General features: G+C 37.8%; 1 protein-coding gene across 1 annotated transcript in view; it reads right to left on the bottom strand.

Moving 5' to 3' along the window:
- KIF6 (kinesin family member 6) overlaps positions 1-19362 on the bottom strand; it is a 155524-nt gene that overhangs the window by 39662 nt on the left and 96500 nt on the right. Inside the window, exon 15 of the mRNA XM_059841246.1 lies at positions 12872-12927. Within this exon, the coding sequence (XP_059697229.1) occupies positions 12872-12927 (56 nt within the window). The remainder of the gene's footprint in view (positions 1-12871; positions 12928-19362) is intronic.

Raw genomic sequence — 19362 nt, 5'->3', positions numbered from 1 at the left:
ATACTATGAAGCATTTCTCTTTCTGTGCTCAGGAAGGAATGTCACTCTTGGACAGTACTACTTCGAATAAGCAGAGATTTACTTCTCTAAAATTTGAAGGTTTGATTTTTCACTGTTAAAATGTCTGGCCATCCAATACTAAAGACTTGGATGCAGCACTTGAGGGAATACTACGTTTACTGATGACACTAAATTGGGATGAGCTATTGACTCCCTTGAGGGCAGAGAGGCCTTGTAGAGAGACCTTGACAAATTAGAGAGATGGGCAATCACCCACGAGATGAAGTTCAACAAGGGAAGGTGCTGGATTCCGTACCTGGTGTGGGGCAAACCTGGCTGTCTGTACAGAGTAGGGAATGAGAGGCTGGAGAGCAGTGCTGGAGAATGGGATCTTGGCTCTCGGTCTATGGTAACTTGAACATGAGTCAGCAGTGCCCTGGCAGCCAGGAGGGCCAAGCATGCCCTGGGATTATCGGACACAGCACTGGGAGAGGTTTAGGTTGGATATCAGGGAAAGGTTCTTCACCCAGAGGGTGATTGGGCACTGAAACAGGCTCCCCAGAGAAGCAGTCACAGCCTCAAACCTCACAGATTTTAAGAAGCATTTGGACAATGCTGTTAGCCACATGATGTCACTCTTGGGGTTGTCCTGTGCAGGGCCAGGAGTTGGTCTCAATAATCCTGATGGGTCCCTTCCAAGTCAGTATATTCTGTGATTCTATGATCAAGGAAAAATTTTTGTACAAAAGATTGCAGGATTTAACACACCCCCCCCCCCCCTCATAATATAGCATCAACTATCACCTAGAATTTTTTCTTTGATAGAGCAAATTTAATAGATTGACATAAGAACATACTATAACCTAATAAATAGCCTAATAAAACAGCAAAATTCAGTGTAGCAATCTAGCAATGACTACCTATTTTCAGTCAGAAGACAGCTTGCAGGCAGAAATATGTTACTGAATATTTTTCCAAGTTTATAGTCATGGCTTGATTAAATCCAATGAGCCTGGTCAATTAGTTTTAGTTATTCTAGAGAAACCTTAAGTAAAAAATGTTTACTTGGTTTCTTCCTGACCGTAACTTTTTCCCCTGAAAATAGTTCCGTTTGTAAAGAACAGAACATCATTTGTAATAATTAGAAAATGAAAATGATTCCTACATATGTACATTCCAACTTAGAGCCAAAGAAAACATTAACATCTTGGGCCTGGAGTGACTGTTACACTAATAAGGTTCTTCTGTTAAAAGAATAGCACACCAGGGGAGCATAATAGAGCTGTTCAAATGAGTTCATTCCGTTTGGTATTTTCTGAATAAGTCATTTGACAAATCATGTTTTCTCATTCTGAGGACCCATTAAGAATGTGTACTGTAACCCTGGGGCATTGCCTATTGTTTGAAAGTAAAAACAAACATATGCAAGCAACCCTGAAACAAGACAATATTTAGCATTGCCATTATCATATGCATTGCCCCCTGAAGCTGAAAGACTTCTGCTTTCTGAAATAGGTTTGCTGAGTGCTGCTGCAAAGACTACTTTATATTACCAAAGATGGTATCCTCTCCTTTTAAGGAGGAGCAGAAAAAATTAAAAGGCCTCAGCAAAGCTACTAGAACTGCCTGGTTCTCTTACCAGCCTCATTTACACCAGATCAGATAAGTCCTACACCAGCTAAGGAATGAGGAAGACAGAGCAATGACATGTGTCCTTCTCTCTTTTCTGAAAATGGCCAAAGCAGGACTGTGTTGCAGCAGCAGCAGAACAGACAGCTCTGGCACAGCTGCCAAAAACATAGGTGTATCTCTGAAGGGAGAGAGCCTGCACCACCCACAGGCTGGACATATCAGCCTAACAATAAGCCCAATTTTACAGTTTTCATTGGGGTTAGGGTTATGCTTAGGGTTAAGGTAGAGAAAACTTGAAAGTCCAGAGATCAGGAACAGTGCACAGGAAGAGGTATGCCAAGGGGACCATGGCAATAAAACAACATTGCTCCATCCATACCTTACACAGTGAAAAAACTCACATGCTGGGTATCTATGCCTAAGAAAATAGTCATTTTTTCTGACAAAATTAGGGAAAGGCTTAAAAAAACCAAAATGCCTTTGAACATATCTCCTTTCCAGAGTATTGGTTAAATTAATTCTCTGATTTCAAGATTTAAATTCCTTTTATGGAAAGAATGTGGATGCCATGGGACAGGGAGAGAGAAACGGCAAGCGTTTCTCACAGCAGCTTGTGAAAAATTTTAGGGAGCTGGAAAGATGTGATAATCTGTTGACTATAAACAATTTGCAGGTGCTGTTTTTCTACCTTGTTTTTCGGTTCCTCTCGAGGACAGTGTGTGAGAAAGATGTTTCTGTTAGTTAGCCAATAGAATAGAATCTATCGTACCACTCTATAAAAACTGCGCGGTTCTTTTGAATAAAGTCCTTCCTCACCTTTGCTACGATCCTGCCTCTCGTCTGTTCCTGCCCCGACCCTGGCGCATGAGTGACAAAAGAAAATTCTTCCTTTGCAAAAAATAAATGAAATATTGCAATTTCAAAGGGGAACAATCCAGCAAGCCTCTATCCATTACCTGCAAATCATAGCATCCCATGCAATTTCATTGCTTTCCCTTTGGTGAATTTTTTTCATAGACATGTAGTTTATGGATATATTCTGTTGTCTTTTCATTTGACTTCATTTCCAGCTTCTGGGATTTCAGTAAGGTTAATTTCAAGAGGAAAAATTACAAACACACAGGAAAGGAGATATGATGAAATAAAATGCAACTGAAAAAAAAAAGAAAATTTGGAAATAGAGAGCCAACAGTGAAACAGACCAGGATGAAATTGAGGGCTGTGAAAAATACCAAAACTTGCCAAAACTAACCTCACTGAAGTTGTCAAATCAGGAGGAAAAAAAATAAAATAGGAAGACAGAAAAGACAGGAGGAAAATAATTGAATGAAATGACCTGTCTAATCTAAAAAATTTTAAAATTGTCACCAAAGGGAAAACAATAAAAAGACATGGGATGCCATGAAGTGCAAGGATATGGACCAAAATAGAAAAGAAAGCATTACAAACACTCTGGAAAGGAGATAGGATCAAATTAAATGCAATTGAAAAAAAACCAGATAATTTGGAAATTAAGTGACTAAAAGCAGATGGACTGGGATGAAATTATGTGTTTTGAAAAGGTCAAAGAATTTTCAAAATTGATGGTACTGAAGTCCCAAATCCAGGGAAGAAAGGCAGACAAAATATAGGTGAGGATATTGATGAAATGACCTGCCTAATTAAAAAAAAAAAATTCTCACTTAAGTGGAAACAATCAGATTGCATGGCAGGCCATGAAATTCAGTGGAAAAGTCCAAAACTTGTCCCAGTTAACCTTTACTGAAATCTCAAAATCAGAGGACCATGTCAAATCATATATCTGCGAAGAAATTGATTTCTTTTTTGTCAAGTAATTTTTCCTGAAATATACAGTTTCGGAAATTAAATCTTGTGTTTATATGAGGAATTTTTAAACAATGTTTTGCTCATTTCCCTGTACTTCATGGCATCTCAAGCCTTTTTCTTGCTTTCCCTTTGTTGAAGATTTTTTTTTTTCCATTAGGCATTTCATTTTATCTATCTCTTCCATCTTTTCCTTTGATTTCGTTTCCTGATTTTTGCAATTTCAGTGAGAATAGTTTCAGCAAGTTTTGATCCTTTTCACTGCACTTCATTTCATCCCTATCCATTTCCTTCTAGTTCCTCCATTTCAAAAATTTTTAAAAATTTTATATTTTATTTTATTTTATTTGTGTGTTTGCAACACTTCATTTTCTGTTTGTAACACAAACAGAAATGTTCCAAGTGTTTGTAACAGTTTCTTTTCTGTTTTCAAGATTTCATTTCCTTTCCTGAAAGGAAGAGTTCTTGTGATTTCAATGAAGATAAATTGAGTAGGGTTTGATTCTTTTCTTTGCCCTTTTTGCACCCCATGCCTTTTTATTGCTTTATCTTTTATATTATAAATTACCTAGTCTTAGGTTCTTTAAAATTACACTCAGCAAACATAACTGCACTACTTCAAGACAACTTAAGCCTTGCTCACTTGGCAGAGATTTTGAGATTCTAAAAAAATTTTCACGTGAATCAAAATATGATTTGTTGATTACAAACAAGGTAGTTAATGGATTACTCTATGAATACAGTGAAAAAGCAAAGAAAAAAAAATCATTAACATGAACCTTTCACTGGAGTTCTAGCAAGAAAGAAAAATACATTTCATCTCTCTGTTTTATATTATGATCCAACTGGATGCTCAAAGGACAAGAAAATAGGCTGTGGAAAGGTCCATTATAGCATTGAGTCTGCCCCAAGAGGATAGTAACCAGTTACCATATGGTAGCTACCTGCCAGGCCTGTGTGAAAGTCATGACATCTATTCTGCTTTACAGCACTTTGAGAGATCTTCCAGAAGACACTGTGAAAGACCACACCATTTTAGATTATGCTTTACAGATCTATGGTTAACTAGGCCATAGAAATCATGCTTGAAGTGGTAGAAAAAGAACCTGAACAGAATCAGGATGAAAGTGAGATATATTTCATCATGGAAAGCAGGAAATATGTAAAATGGAAGGATTTGTAACCAAACAGAAAAAGAAGATATAGCATCCTACAAAACAAAGTAAATTACATTTCTAACAAAGAAGAAACCGCAGATGGTGGCAAAGTACTTAAGAAAATAATATCTTTAGAAACTCAGCTGTTTTTCTGTGTTTTCAATTCCTTGCCTCCAAAAATCAAAATGAAACATTTAAAAAAATAGATTTCAAAACTGCTGTCATAATAGCATGAAACTTAGATATTTATCCAACACAAACACACATAGGAACTTAGTTTTTTTCAGCATTAAGTTGCCAAACAATTGGGCCAAGAAATTAAAGAGAAAGATTCTGAAGACTGTGTCAGCCATGCTGAATGGCTTCAGCTTTAACAGCTACTGCTATTTTTGGTAGACACATACACATGCCTTGTTTATTACAAAACTGCTTTGAAACTGACCTGCAGATCAGAAACAGACTGGGGCTTCTAGGCACTGGGCCACACTGAATAACATCCCAGCTGGGAAATTACATCTAGGGGACTGTTTGTCCCCATGGCCTGTTTTCTCTTCTGTTTTTCTTGCAGATGGCTGCAGGTTTTGCAGACATAATGTGCTTTGTTATGCTAGGTATAAGCCACATCACTCAGGAATAAGCAACAGAGTTACACACCTGAGAAGCATAGTTACACACCTGAGATGAAGTATGGAAGAAATAATGTTTGTGTACTATTTTCTGATACAACTTGTGTCCTGATACCAAGACTGTCTCTATTAAGTGACAGAGGACATCTGTAACGGACAGGGAGTGTTCCAGGAGAAAAGAAATCAGTGGAAACTATGTGTATTGAAGCTTTCATTTTCCATATATCCCAGTGCAGGACAGAAGCAGCAGGCAGGACGGCTTTTTTGCTCAGAGAGCTTCCAGTCTATGTTGATGTGTTTTTGTCAAATCTCCTACTTCTCATAATAAACTCCTGTTTCAGCTTCTTCTAGATCACTGATCTGGCTGTTCATCTGCAATTTCTCAGGTACTGAGCACTCCAGCTAGGGATGTTGGACACATAAATCATGGTACATGCAGCCTGACTCTGAACTGGCTTTGAAGAAGGCACCCTCAGTACACCTGATAGAGAATGTGCTGAATGAGCTGCACAGCATGTGCTGCACCAAGTGCCCATTTGCACTGGATGGGATAGGGCTCAGAGCAACCTGTTCAAGTGGAAGGTGACCCTGCCCATGGCAGGAGAGTTGGAACTAATGACCCCTAAGGTCTCTTCCAATTCAAACCATTCAATGATTCTATGAATCTATAGCTAATGTTTGATGCCCTTGATCAACTAAAAAAAACAATAAACATAAATGTGGAAATCTTTTCAGAATCTTCTTTTCAATCCATACACAAGTAGAACTCAAACTGACCTCAGCTAGAGTTTTTCCTTAGTGAGGACTTGAAGATTTCAAGTTCCATGGACTTTAAAGGTCTCTGCTGAGAATACAAGCTACCTGAAAAATGAAATGCTGTGGAATGACATTATTGACCTATCTGCTCATTAAATCTGCATACAGAATATATTTAGTTATGAGTTGTTTGCATCTCATTTGAACCATATTTTTTTGTGGAATGTAACCTTTCTTCTTGAAGTTTCCCAATCCCTTTTTAAACCAAGTCTTGCCATTTTTCTTCTACACTAGTCATTTCCAGTAAAATTTGCTCAGCACATGTAAGTTTTCATAACTACTTGATAGTTTCTGGAATTACACTAGAACAGTGAATTAAATCAGCAGCTAGGAAGTCACAGTGTTTATTTCCATAAAAGAATAAGTATCTCAGAATATTACACTGAAGAATGGAATGCATTTCAAAGCACAGTAATTTCTCTCTTATTGTAGCCTCACTTCATTCACAGCTGAAACACTGTCCAGTAAGTTAATATCTGTAACTCAGAACATTTATATTACTGTAAAGAAATAGATAATACTACCAATACTGTTAAGCTTTAAGAAAGCAGTGCATAGATTTTGATAGGTTTTCTCTTCATCTAGCAAATCATCACAGCTTTTTCATTTCATCTAGGTTCCATGTAAAGCACAGAACTTTTCTTTAACAGAGAAATCCCATCCTTCCAAAGTACAAATACTTCCTCAGCAAAAGTTTTAAAAATGCTATTTGCATGACTTCACTCAATTCTTTCAGCTCATATAATCATGGCTTAAACTATATGTAGCATTCCTAGTATCAGACTTGGTATTCTAGTTCTTAACTAGCTGATTCTTCTTTTTCCAAGTAATTGCCCACAGTGAAGCTACAACAATGCAGATGTACACCACAGAGTCCTCTCAGACCATCTCTCCCTAAAAAACCTTAACTTTGTCTGTCTTATTTATCTTTCTCTCTGTGCAAAAATGCTGCTATCAGTGCCCTTCATAAAGTTGTGTAGGTGTAAAGAAAATACATTCATGGTGTAAAGAAAACCCTTGCATGAAATATTTTTACTTTGGAGTGTAATGTAGGTCTGCTTGGCTCATCAAGATGGGGAGGAAGAGTGACAGTATCAAGACTGATTTTTATGTACACATACATAGAATCTTGCACAAAGAAAAAAAGGTGAATAAAAATTCTGGGTTTATATTAATTAGGTTTGGAGTAGGTTTAACATCTACTGTGCATTCACAGAAATAACAGTGTGACATCCAAGTTAGTGAATCAGAACCAATATTATCTCTGAGCACTGATATGCCTTGTCCTCGCTCTCCTCCATCCTTACCATTCAGCACATCATGCCATTAACTGTGATACATATGAACAGTATTTGAATAATTTGCAAGCAAATTAAATGAGAACTCTTCAGTAACCTTTCTTTGCAGTACTAGAACCTGCTGTCACTAAAGATTATAATTTGCCTTGGTATTCTATGATCTTGTGCACAAAAATCTAAACCTGAAATGAGGCAGAGCAGTGCAACAGCTCAGCATTCCTGTGGGTATAGATGCACCGTCAACATCATGTGCACGTAATCCACCCACCTACCCTTTTTCATTCCGAGAGTGCCTGTTTCCTCACACAGTTATTACTCCCACATGAGTTTGTCCTTCCTCTTCCAGCTTTAATCATAATGTTAGCTGATTTCTGGACAGACTAAAAACAACAGCTGCTTCCCTCTGGGCATTAAATACCATTGAGTATGTTTTTTTCCCTTTAGGAAAAAACTGAATCTAATAGTGGTAAAAATAACCCAAAACAGTCAGACATTTATAGGAGTGAAATGGAAATCTTTACTACTCTTAAAGGCTTCTAACACACAGCACATTCTTGCACATAGGAAACTTTCTTTGGTGGTGAAATTCTGAATCAATGTATCAGTTTAATTACACTGAAAATAGAAGCTGTAGTTCCCAAACTTACTCTTTGATTAATGTAGTAGCAGTTGGGTCTTTTTTGTTATTTAAGGCTTTACAGTTGGTTCAGATATAGAGTAGTCCTTACTGTCAGAGTACTTTGACACAGAATGTTTGCAGCAATTGTGTAAAACCACCTTGTCCATAGCAGCGCCCTAGAAAAAAACAAACCCTCCTGCTAGCCCTGATAAGGGGAGAAGTTTTTATTTCAGAGGTTTTGTCTTTGCTTCTCACCATGCAGATCTAGTTTAATTGACAATAAATTAAACTAATTTTCCCTGACTTCAATCTGTTTCACTTGGTAGTTGTTAAGCCATGTCGCCATCTTTATCTCAACCCACAACCTTTTTCTTCCTACTTCTCCCCCCTCTTCTTTTGAGGAAGGGATGTGAGGAAGCTGCTGGATAGTCAGCTGAGGTTGACTCACCACACTGTGCTAGGACAATCACTCACATTTTTGCAATGAGACATTTTCTTCACTATTCTGAAATAAAATCATAGGCTTCAGCATTAAATTTCCTTCACTGTCTTCAGTAATACCAAAAGGATTTACAGTTCTTGTTAGAGCCCTTAACTCTGAAAATAATACAGTACAAAAACACATGCAGTCACACAGCACTTTTTTTTTCCCAAGAAAAGAAACCTTTTTTTTTTTTTGTAGCTAGCAAAATATATACTTTGAAAGTTCTTAATGTTGGACTAGAAAGGCAAAAATGTACTTTGTGTCAGTGCTGGCCCACTTTCCACTTCTCCTACATGGGTTACAGAGTTCTCATTATTTCCTGACCTCTCAGTTATTTTTTTCCAGTTTCACTTATGTTGGTTTTTTGTATTTGTCTTTTAAAGCCCAGTCATTGGGTCCATTCTCCAGCCATATGTAAACAATTCTGAATAGTTAATTCAAACAAATCCAGGCATGTCTACATCTTCAAAATCTATACAATTTCTCTGCTTTTTATGGGGTATTTATGCAATAACTTGAAAAAAGAATTGCCCCTCAATGCTTGCACCAAAGCCCTTGGCTCCTTTATTTGTGCCTATACAGAGTTTAGTGTCATAATGCAGCAAACAGTGCTACTAAAATTACCCTGACTTAGAAACACTCCCCTCTTTTTTTTCCTTTTTTTTCCCTCAAGTATCAGAAAAAGACAATTTTCATCCTCAATAAAATTCATCCTCTTGCTTCTAGGAAGTCATTGTGAAAAGTAAGCATAATAACAAATCTAAGATGCATTATTTTTCATAAAAAAATTTAAAAATCCCTGTACTGCTATTAAACATAAAAGGAGACAGAATCCAGGACTAAGTGGTATACTAGCAAAGAGAGATGCTGGTCACAGCGTCTCATTTCTGATATTATAGTTATTCCACACTTGAAATCCACCTTACATCTAGACATGGTTTTCCTTAATCTTTTTGTGCAAGCAGTACATCTACAAAAGCCTACCAAGAAAATCCTAGCACAAATTTATTTTTACAGCCCTAATTTCCTGATGTTTTTGAAATGCTAGTTTAATTGAGAAGGAATTGGAGTATTGTGTGTACTTTTCACTGCAAAACACTAATATTTCCAAAGTCAAAGTATTTATGACATAAAAGTTACAGCCAGATGCTGCTGTCACTATCTCAAAATATAATCAGACTGCATGAAATGGATTATTATGGCCTCTGTGGTTTTTAGCTTTATACTATTAAGAGTAACTTAGAAATAATGCAAACTGATATTGATGGGATCTGTTTTTGATTGTGCACAACAAGGCAGCCAGGAATGCTTAAGGAAACCAAAACAACAATAAAAGTAAATTAAAGATCTAGTTGCAGGCTGCAGATGACTCTTATTTATTGTACCACATTTTAAGTAAAAATTTGGCAGGTTAGTAAACTTAGCATCTTTAATGATCCTTTGAGTATGACTTCTGTGATGAAACAGACTTAACTGAAAAAAAGGTTTTTAGGCTGTTCAAATGTATAAGGTAGTGCAGTTGAATTGACTAACCTGAACTGGATACAAAATTTGAATACTTCTTAGGAGATGCTGACAGGTAGATACATTAACAAATATGTTCTAAACAAAGAACATAGACAGGACAAAAAAGACAGATTAATAAAATCTAATATTTGTATTAGCCAGAGTGCTAATTTTCACATGCTGCAGAGTGTTATACAGAAAGAACTGAAGAAAGGAATTTACAGTATGATCACTTTTAAGCCTCAGACATCAGTGCATAAAAACCATCCACAAAGTAGTTACACCTGCATAATCTGCATCGATTAGGATATAGATAGCTATACATGGATACAACATGGATAGAATTTCTTGCTTATACAATAGAACTAGAGCAAAAACTGAATGAAAATACTATTTCCCCATTTTGCTACCAAAATAAAAAGAGAGTAAGGAAATTAATTTTTAATTTGAAAACGCTTCACTTGTAGCTACACTTATATACCAAAACAAGACCAAAATATGCTTTGTGCAATTTTTCTTTGGAGAAACTTTGGAGACATTTCTAGCTTGATTCTTAAAGGACATTTGCAGCATTCATATGGTCGACAACCTATTACAATTTCCTACAGGAGGCATGTAAGCATTGTCAAGCTCAGTGCAGGGCTACTGATTTGTTACATGGCTGCTTGCTTTGCTCAAGGCATCAGCTTGGTTTTTTAGTTTACATATACTGTTGTTGTATCACTCATGTTTCCCAGATATACTCCACTGTTTCAATGTTAACACTGAAGAACTTAACCAAAAGCAAGTTTTAAACAGATGTTTTTAATTGCAGCTAAATCATACTCTACTGCACTATAGCTATCAGAAGTTTTGCCTAACTTACTGAGGAAAAACACACAGCAAACCAAACCAAGAGTTTGTTCTAGATTTTGCAGCAATCCATGGAAACACTCTTGAGAGATGATGTCTACATTGCATTGTTACATTATTTCTGATAGATTCAAATCTCAAGGGACTTAGAGATCACACAAGTCTTGTCCTAACATGACACTGCAAGTGGTACCTTCAGGACTGGCCTGTGTTCCACTGCACCTTTTACTGTCTCCCATGCCCTCCAAACATTTGTTCTCCCTCAGGAAAAAGATGCACTTAGGGTGGCTGCTAGGCTCCTCTCTTCAAGCAGCACAGTTGCAACCCCAGATACTGAGAAAGATGTGCTTGTGTGTAGCTGCTTATTGCTGGTGTTCACTGTTCCTGCTCTAAAATGAATTTCAACTTCCATAAGAGAAAGAAGCTTGGCAGTCAGGGCTGACTTTTGGCTACACCTTATTTAGGCTAAGGAATTTCTTGGGTATAAATAGATAAGCAAATCTAAGAGACAGAAGGAATGCAGGACAATGTGGACTTCAAGATAGTAGAAGAGGAAAAAGAGTCCTCCACGGTATGTTTCACTTGTTTTTCCAAGTTTGCCACAGTAAAAAGCCTACTTGGCAGGAGTTAAGTGAGTTTATATGGACACTGCAGAAACCCATAGTTGTGAGGTAGATACTGAAATTCTTCTTGCATGGGTCAATCTATGAATACCTACGCACAGGTTCTGTACTGACATTTATGTTTTGGCCAGCCTGACAGAGGCAAATTAACCTACTGAAAGAAGACAGGTGAATTCTAGTGTCATGCCTTACAGAAATAACCGAGTGTTCAGAAAACTCCTGCAGGAAGGCTCAGCACCTGATGCGTCTGCTTTTGGATCTATTCCAAACATCAGTTGTGCTGTGGTTTGAAAACACTTTGCCAACATGGCTGAGGTTTTCCACATACCTGACATAATTTAAATATACAGCATAATATCTCTGAGGGACTTGTGGTAAACCCAAAGGTGACTGGGAGGGGAATCTGGCAATAATTATAATTCATGACCACAGAGAATATAATCATGGCTATGGTGTAAGTACAGAGCACTTGACAGCTGTCTTGTGAGATATTTGTCCTTTCCCAGAAGTCAACTGCTATTCTAAGACTTGAAATGATGATAATGACTTCATTGTCCATGTCTATTTTGGCGCCATCTAAAGAAGGAGGAGATAGAAAATAAGAGCAAGATCTACACCACTTGCCCTGGATGTCAGATTACTTTTCAATCTGGTCCCTCACAGTCTGCATCTGAAAGGTGGAAGAGACATGGCTCACCTGAACGTGCAAAATGGAGGACATGGACCTTATCTCCAAGCACTTCAGGGACAGAAAAGACTGTCTAACATCTGACAAATCCTGGACAGCCTCCAGGATTGGAGTCAATTGGAGTGATTTGGAATCCACAGAACTCCAAAATCATCTAGGAACATATCAAAGACTGCTAAGAGGATCAAATATGACCTGCCTTGGGGTTGAATATATCTGTGAGTGATTTTTGACATTAAACAACCTGAAATTGGATACGAACCATGTACTGTTGGGGCCTTAGAAGAAAAAAAGATGAAACTCCCCACCAAACTGAGGCACTCCTCAAAACAGCTCTAATTAATCTGTACAAAGTGCAGAGGGGTAGTGTTTTATTGGAAGTCATATACATTTTTGAATAAATACAATCCTTAATCCATAGATATGAATTTTTCAAATTATGGTTTTGGATCCTTTCATTCCAAAATAAAATTTAAAATCCCATGCTCATACCTTAACTTCTCTTTTTTGATAAATTTCAGATATCCTGTCAAATAAAGAAAGGAACTGGTTTTTACATTACGCTCTTTGAAATAATCAAAATTTGTACAAAAAATTATTACTGCTATCATCAGCTTACAGATTACCTTATTGGAAGTCTTAGCAATGCACTGACTTTTTTCTTTTAGAAACTAGAATCTCCTCCCATATATTTGAATTCTGTGATTTCATCAGCTGAAGGTAAATTGAAGTTAAAATGTACTCACTTATTTTATTTCTCACTTCATTTAATTTCTCTCCAAGACATTTAGCTTCATCAAACCTGTCAATGCAAGCATAATGATACAGAATTATTCTAAAAAACAAATAGTTCCAGAAGCTTATCACAATAAAATACAGAATTACTCAGTACTAGTTTTTCATTTTTGTCATTTGTAAGTAGAACTAACTGGAAACAATTTTCCATTAGGAGAGATTATCTGGTCTAAGATAAACTATCTAGAAGAGTCTTGATCTAGAAAAAGAAACTGAAGAAATCCACAAATTATACTTCTGTCTAACTCAAAAAATATCAAAACAAATTAAACAAATATGGCTTCTCCCTACAAAGGTGGGATGTGAAAAATTTCCCCTTCTCAATAAGTTAATTTCTTCACAAGACTGGAACAAGTTAGAATTTCAAGTTCCTACTTGGGTATCTGCTCACAAACATATGCTTTCAAGGCTGAATTCCACAAGGCTAAATGGCTGAAGCTGGAGAGTTCCTGGACACTTACTCTTTCTTACATAAAAAAGGTGGAAGCCATTGAAGCTTCTGTTAGACTTTAGAAAAGCTTTTTCGACTGGGATAACTTAGAGCCGCAAGCAGGCATTAAGGATTGCATAAATATCAAAGGAAAGAAGCCCTTAAGTACCTCTCTCCTTCTTTCCTTCAGGTCCCATAGTATTTCATCCTTACTTATTACTTATTAATTCCTGAGACAAATCTCATGTTGGCTGTTGACTCTGATTTATGTTCACAGAATGATTTATCTGGAAAACTTGAAGCCAGATATTTCTCCATCCTTTATTCACAGGTTACTGCCAACAGTCGAACAGGTTGTGCATCTGTTGTTCAAACACCATAGTTTATAAACCAGCACAGTAACATAAACTGAAATTTGGCATGAATTTATGACATTTCAACAGATTCCATCTGTGACTATGAATCCTTGTCAAACAAAATAAGTCGGGTAAATACACAAGACTTTAATATTGAATGGGACAAAGCTATTTTCAATACTTTATTAAAAAAAGGGTGACATTATCTAGCATTAAGGTGATATGCATAGTGATGACTGAACAATTATATTGTTAGCTGAAAAAACGTCATGTATATCTTATATGGAAACCACTCAACAGAAAAGGCTGAAATTGCCAAATCATGGCTTGTATTACCGACAAGATAAATACTGCACAATGAAACCCCGGAGCGAATTTAGCCACTAATTTTAGTGGAAAAAGCATTTTTGGCAAAGTTTTCACTCTTTGAATGCAAATGGCAGTAATTAAAATATAAACATCTTGGAAAACAAATCTCTAACTCATCATGTAAGCTAAGACAAACTCAGAGCTTGTCTAATGAGAGAGACATTCAGTGAATTAAATGAGTATTCACTTGTTTTTAATTATTAGAAATTACAACAACAAGTGACCCAAGTGAAACATCCTTTCCATGAAACTTGCCCATAGGTGCTGAAAAAACAAGTTAACTGTTAACCAGCTAAAAACCAGAAAAGTAGGAAAGAAGAAAATGGGAAAAACCAATGGAGAACAACAAAAAGGAAACTAGATTTACATCTCATCTATAAGCTCAGTAGAATTTTACTACTGGAAATATTGTCTAAGATGGGATTTAGAAGCTTTGTGCAGTATGCAATACATTGGAGTGGCACAACTGGTAAAGATTTCTTGGTAGCATATTTCACCAGAAAATGGGATGCATTTTTCTCCTCTTCAGAGAAACAATCCTAAGAGAACATGATTGCATTAAGAAATAGGATAATATTAACTTCTCTGGAAGTCAGGTATAGAAAGTTCAAAATTGCACAAATCTGATTCTGTCTGGGTATCAACACAGGGTGGTTTCTTTTAAGCAAGGAAGCAGTTATTAATGCATGGAAGAAAAATAAAAAAGAATTGCTGCAAAGCTGTAGAAGATCACATTTTCTATCTTAAAAGGCACTTCCCATAGGCAACTTGAAGGCAAATTGAATCAATTTTGTTTCACTTGAATTATCTTTGACTATATCAGTTTTCCCACTTTTTAAATTCAGAGACATTACTGAGTTACAGTATAAGCTACTGCACCTGTGAAGAGCTCTGAAGTAGGAGTTGAAAAGCTTTATTCAAAACCAGATTTTTTCTTATATATATATATATTTAACAAAACAAATGCTTTTCAGTATTTAATTAGTTGACTGCCTTTGATCATTTTTACACCAGTAGTTACAGAAAAAATACATCTATATTTTATAGGTATGGCTATGTATAGTCACATCTATGTGAATAATTTCACAGGCCATGCAACAGTTGTGACCTTCACAGTGAAACTTCCAAGGCTCACTGACAGTTCACCATTCAATGACTATAAGAATGATATAATGCACTTGATGTCTTACTGAGATGTGCCAGTGGCTCCTGAGGCAGTAGGAGCCAATGGGGGAACACCAAGGAAATACTACAAAGGAATTAAGTTGAGATCTAAGAAGATGGAGTGGCCAACAGCTGAGGTGCCTTTGTACCAATGCATGCTGCATGGGGAACAGACAGAAGAAGCTGGAAGGCACCACACTGGTGGAAAACTGTGATCTAGTTGCCATTACTGAAACTTGGTAGGGCAAATCCCATAACTTGAGTTTGCCTACCAGTGGCTACAGATTGTCTGAAGAGACAAGTAAGGAGAAAGGGTGCTCTCTAAATCAAGGAGCAGACTGTGAGGAGCTGTCTCTGAACAACAGTTATCTGAGCAGGCTGATTGCTGATGGGCAGGAATCAGAGACTGAGGCAACAAAGGGAGCTGAGTTGGCATCTACTACAGGATGCCTGACCAAGGGGAGCCTATTTATGAGGCCTTCATGCTTCAGCTGACGAAGGCATTGTGTTTACTGGCTTTTGTCCACCTGGAAGACTTCAAACAGGTCAGCATTTGCTGAAAAAGTAGCATGGCAAGCAGTAGGCAATCAAAGAGACTCCTGGACTGCATGGAGGATAACTTCTTAAGCAAGGTAATAGACAGCCTTACCAGAGGCACACGATACTGGGCCTCTAGGTCACCGAAGTAATGAGCTAATTGGAGACATCAAGATTGGAGGCAGCCTGGGCTGCTGTGGTCATGCGTTGGTGGAGTTCACAGTCCGGAGGGATATGGGTCAAGGGAAGAGTAAAGTTAGGCTCCGAGCTTTAGGAAAGCAAACTTCCAGCTCTTCAAGGAGTTAGTCAATAAGATCCCCTGGAAAACTGCCTTCAGGGACAAAGGTATAGAACAAAAGCTAGTAGGTCTTTTAGAATGTTTTCCATGAACTGCAAAAACTCAAATCCCCCAGGAGCAAGAAATCAAGCAAGGAAGGCAAGAGACCAGCATGACTGAGTTGAGATCTGGAAATCAATCTAAAGTAAAGCAAGGAGGAAATGCACAGGCAGTAGAAGCACAAATGGAAGAGTAGGAAGAAGATATACCTAGGAAGAATTTAGTGATGCTGCCTGTGTAGGGATTGGGCCAGAATGGTTTAGGAATGGTATTTTCTGATTTAGGAGTCCCACTGAAAAAAAAACACACTTCCACTTCATCCCTGTCTAATTGGAAGCACAAAAGGCATAGGCTATCATTTGAGAGAACAAATTACTGGAAACAGCAATGAAATAAGAAAATGAATAGTAACAGCAACAATATTCATAACAAAAGTGTGCAAAAGAGAAAGTTTGGAACTTGACCCAACCACAGCCATGCCACCCAAAGTGCTCCCTTCAGTTGGGACCAGCGTTACCCCACCATTCTGTCTGCCACACTTCTCCGGAGGGAAAAGGAATGCTCTTTTCTGAAATGAGAGAGGGTTAGGTTATCCTTTTCTTCTGGCCCCGGCCATGACATTGCATGGCATTGCATAACAATAGGGTCTTGGCTACACCCACATGACTCCAGGCCCTGCTCCCTCAAGGCTACTACAAAAAAATTAACCCTGTCCTTAGTCAAAATGAGTTATACTCTCACCACCTGAGCTAGGACCAAAGCCCCTTTTCAGCGAGTGAGCCAACAAGTGAACTGCTAGACTCCCTGCACTCACCACACGCAGTTAGACAATGTTTCCTTACTGGCTCAACCCCGAGGTTCCCATAGCACAGACTCAGATGTTTGGGTCCTTAAAATAATTTAATCATGATGCAACAGCAGAATAACAGCTTAAGCTGGTGCCTCTGAGGAGAGACTCTGAACAAAGGAAACCCTGGATTTTTATACTCTCACAGTCTAAAAGCATTAAAGTCTCTGTCCTTCATCCTCAGGCATGGGTTCCTACGTGTCTCTAAGTGTCTGTCCACCTGGCTGGAACCACCAGGTCCCTGGTATCCTTGTTATGTGAAGGGTCAGTGCCAGTTCAAGGCCTCTTGCCTTGGGCTCCTGCCAACCAGAGCTCAAAGTGCAGCAGCACACCAAGCTACCAGCACTCAATGTGTTCAACACCACTGTGTCCAGTTCTGGAGCACAGGTCCCTGCTCTGGACCTGTTGAAGTGGGTCCAGAGCAGAGCCCCAAAAATCATCAGAGGGCTGGAACACCTCTCTTAGGAAGGCAGACTGAGAGAGCTGGACTTATTCAGTCTGGAGAAGAGAAGGCTCCAGGATGATCTTACTACAGCATTTCAATATTTAAATGGAGATTATAAGAAAGATGGGGACAAATGTTTTAGCAGGGGTTGTTGTGATAGGACAAGGTGTAGTGCTTTAGGGTAGATTTAGACTAGGTCTAAGAGAGAAATATTTTACAATGAGAGTGCTAAAACAATGGAACAGGTTGTCCAGAGGATGCCCCATGCCTGGAAACATTCAAAGTCAATCTTGACTTTGCTCTGAGCAAAGATCTAGTTGAAGATATCCCTGCTTATTGCAGCAGGGTTTGACTAAATGCCTGTTAAAGATTGCTTCCAACTCAGCCTATTCTCTGACTCTATGATAATTAGCAAACCAAGAAAATCTACCCAAAATACCCAAAGGAAAAAATAAGATGGCTAAAAATAAGTAATTTGTGAACCAAACACTGTTTGTGGTATGACAGAAGTGGTTATGCAACTATAAACAAAATTATTAACAAGAGAAGCCTACATATAAAGGGAAGCTATGGTAACCTTTAAACATGTGGTGTCCACACTCCTCTTCCTGTGCAATTTGAACACTGGCTGGGTAACAGAGCTTTTGTGTAACTAGTAGTTGAGAGGCTGCATTCCAAATTACAGACTGGATTTGATACAAATCCATTCTAATGAACTCGGTAAACTTGGAGCTAAGCATCTTTGCTAAAAATGACTGCAAATGGCAGGGGAAACTGCCTGTTTCAAAGTATCAAAATTCACATTAGCACTGATTTCATCAATCAGCTGATGCCTATTAGAGAGGGGTTACACAAGGCATTAGTATGAATCTTTGTCCTTTAAGGAGAGCAAATCTGTCATAGAACTTAGTAGATTCTGCTCTGTCTCTTATATATTCTGAAACCAGAAGGAAATACTGGTTTGCTTCATAGTAATAACATACAGAAAAAATATGAAAGAATTGTGATTGACTAGAGGAAGGGCAGAGCATGGCTCAGAACCATGTTGCTCTTATTATCATGCTGTAACTATTAAGTGTTCTACTGAATAGCAACACCAGAAATGACTGCAGTGTAATCATTTATGCAGTGATGAGGCAGTGCTGTGGCATGAGCTGATAAACTGATCAGAAGAAAGGCATTGCTAGATATCCAATTTACATGGATAAATGCTTACAATACATCTAATACCTTAGCAATTTGCTTTCTGGTGGCTGAGGTATAGATCTGGTAAAAGGTCAGTTCAGAAAAGTGATAAATAGCAAGAACTTGAGTAAATGACAAAGATGTGGAGATAATTTCTTGCATCAATTTTACTGAAATAAATAAGTATAAGACTTGGTGTGCCTGAAAAAAAATGTCTTCCATGCCTGTGAAGTAGAAAATTGTGTTAAAGAAAACAGAAGAAAGCAGAAGAAACCTGGAGAAGGAGAAAACCTCAGAACAAAAAAAAAAAAAAAAACCTCCACAAAAACCAAACCAAACCACAACATCCCACAATCAAACAAACACCTCCCTGAACCAAACAGAAGAAAACAAATAAAATACCCCCAAGCAACTCTTAGGGAAAATGTTTGTTACGAATATAGATTGAGAGATTCACTTTTGGCATCTGCAATCTCAAAGCCATGCATTTCTTTTGCAGAACTAGGAGGGTTAACACTTGAAAAGCTGACAGTGAAGAAGTACTGCTATCCAACCAACATAGACAAGTATCGGTGGTTTAATTTGTGAGGTTTAAAATCTGTATGAAAATCCACGTTTTTAATGTTTTGCCGTTATCACTATTTTCACCAGACATATGAAGTGTTTTGCCAACATAAAAACAAATGTGGATGATGAAAGTAGTATTTCTGTATGTGAATGCAAAACTGGCAGAAAGAAGCTAAAATCACTTGGCAAACAGGTTAGGGACACC

This window comes from Haemorhous mexicanus, chromosome 3 (assembly GCF_027477595.1).
Source record: "Haemorhous mexicanus isolate bHaeMex1 chromosome 3, bHaeMex1.pri, whole genome shotgun sequence".
Lineage (NCBI taxonomy): Eukaryota > Metazoa > Chordata > Aves > Passeriformes > Fringillidae > Haemorhous > Haemorhous mexicanus.
The sequence above is the reverse complement of the archived record's forward strand: the minus strand, read 5'-3'. Positions and strand labels throughout refer to the sequence as shown.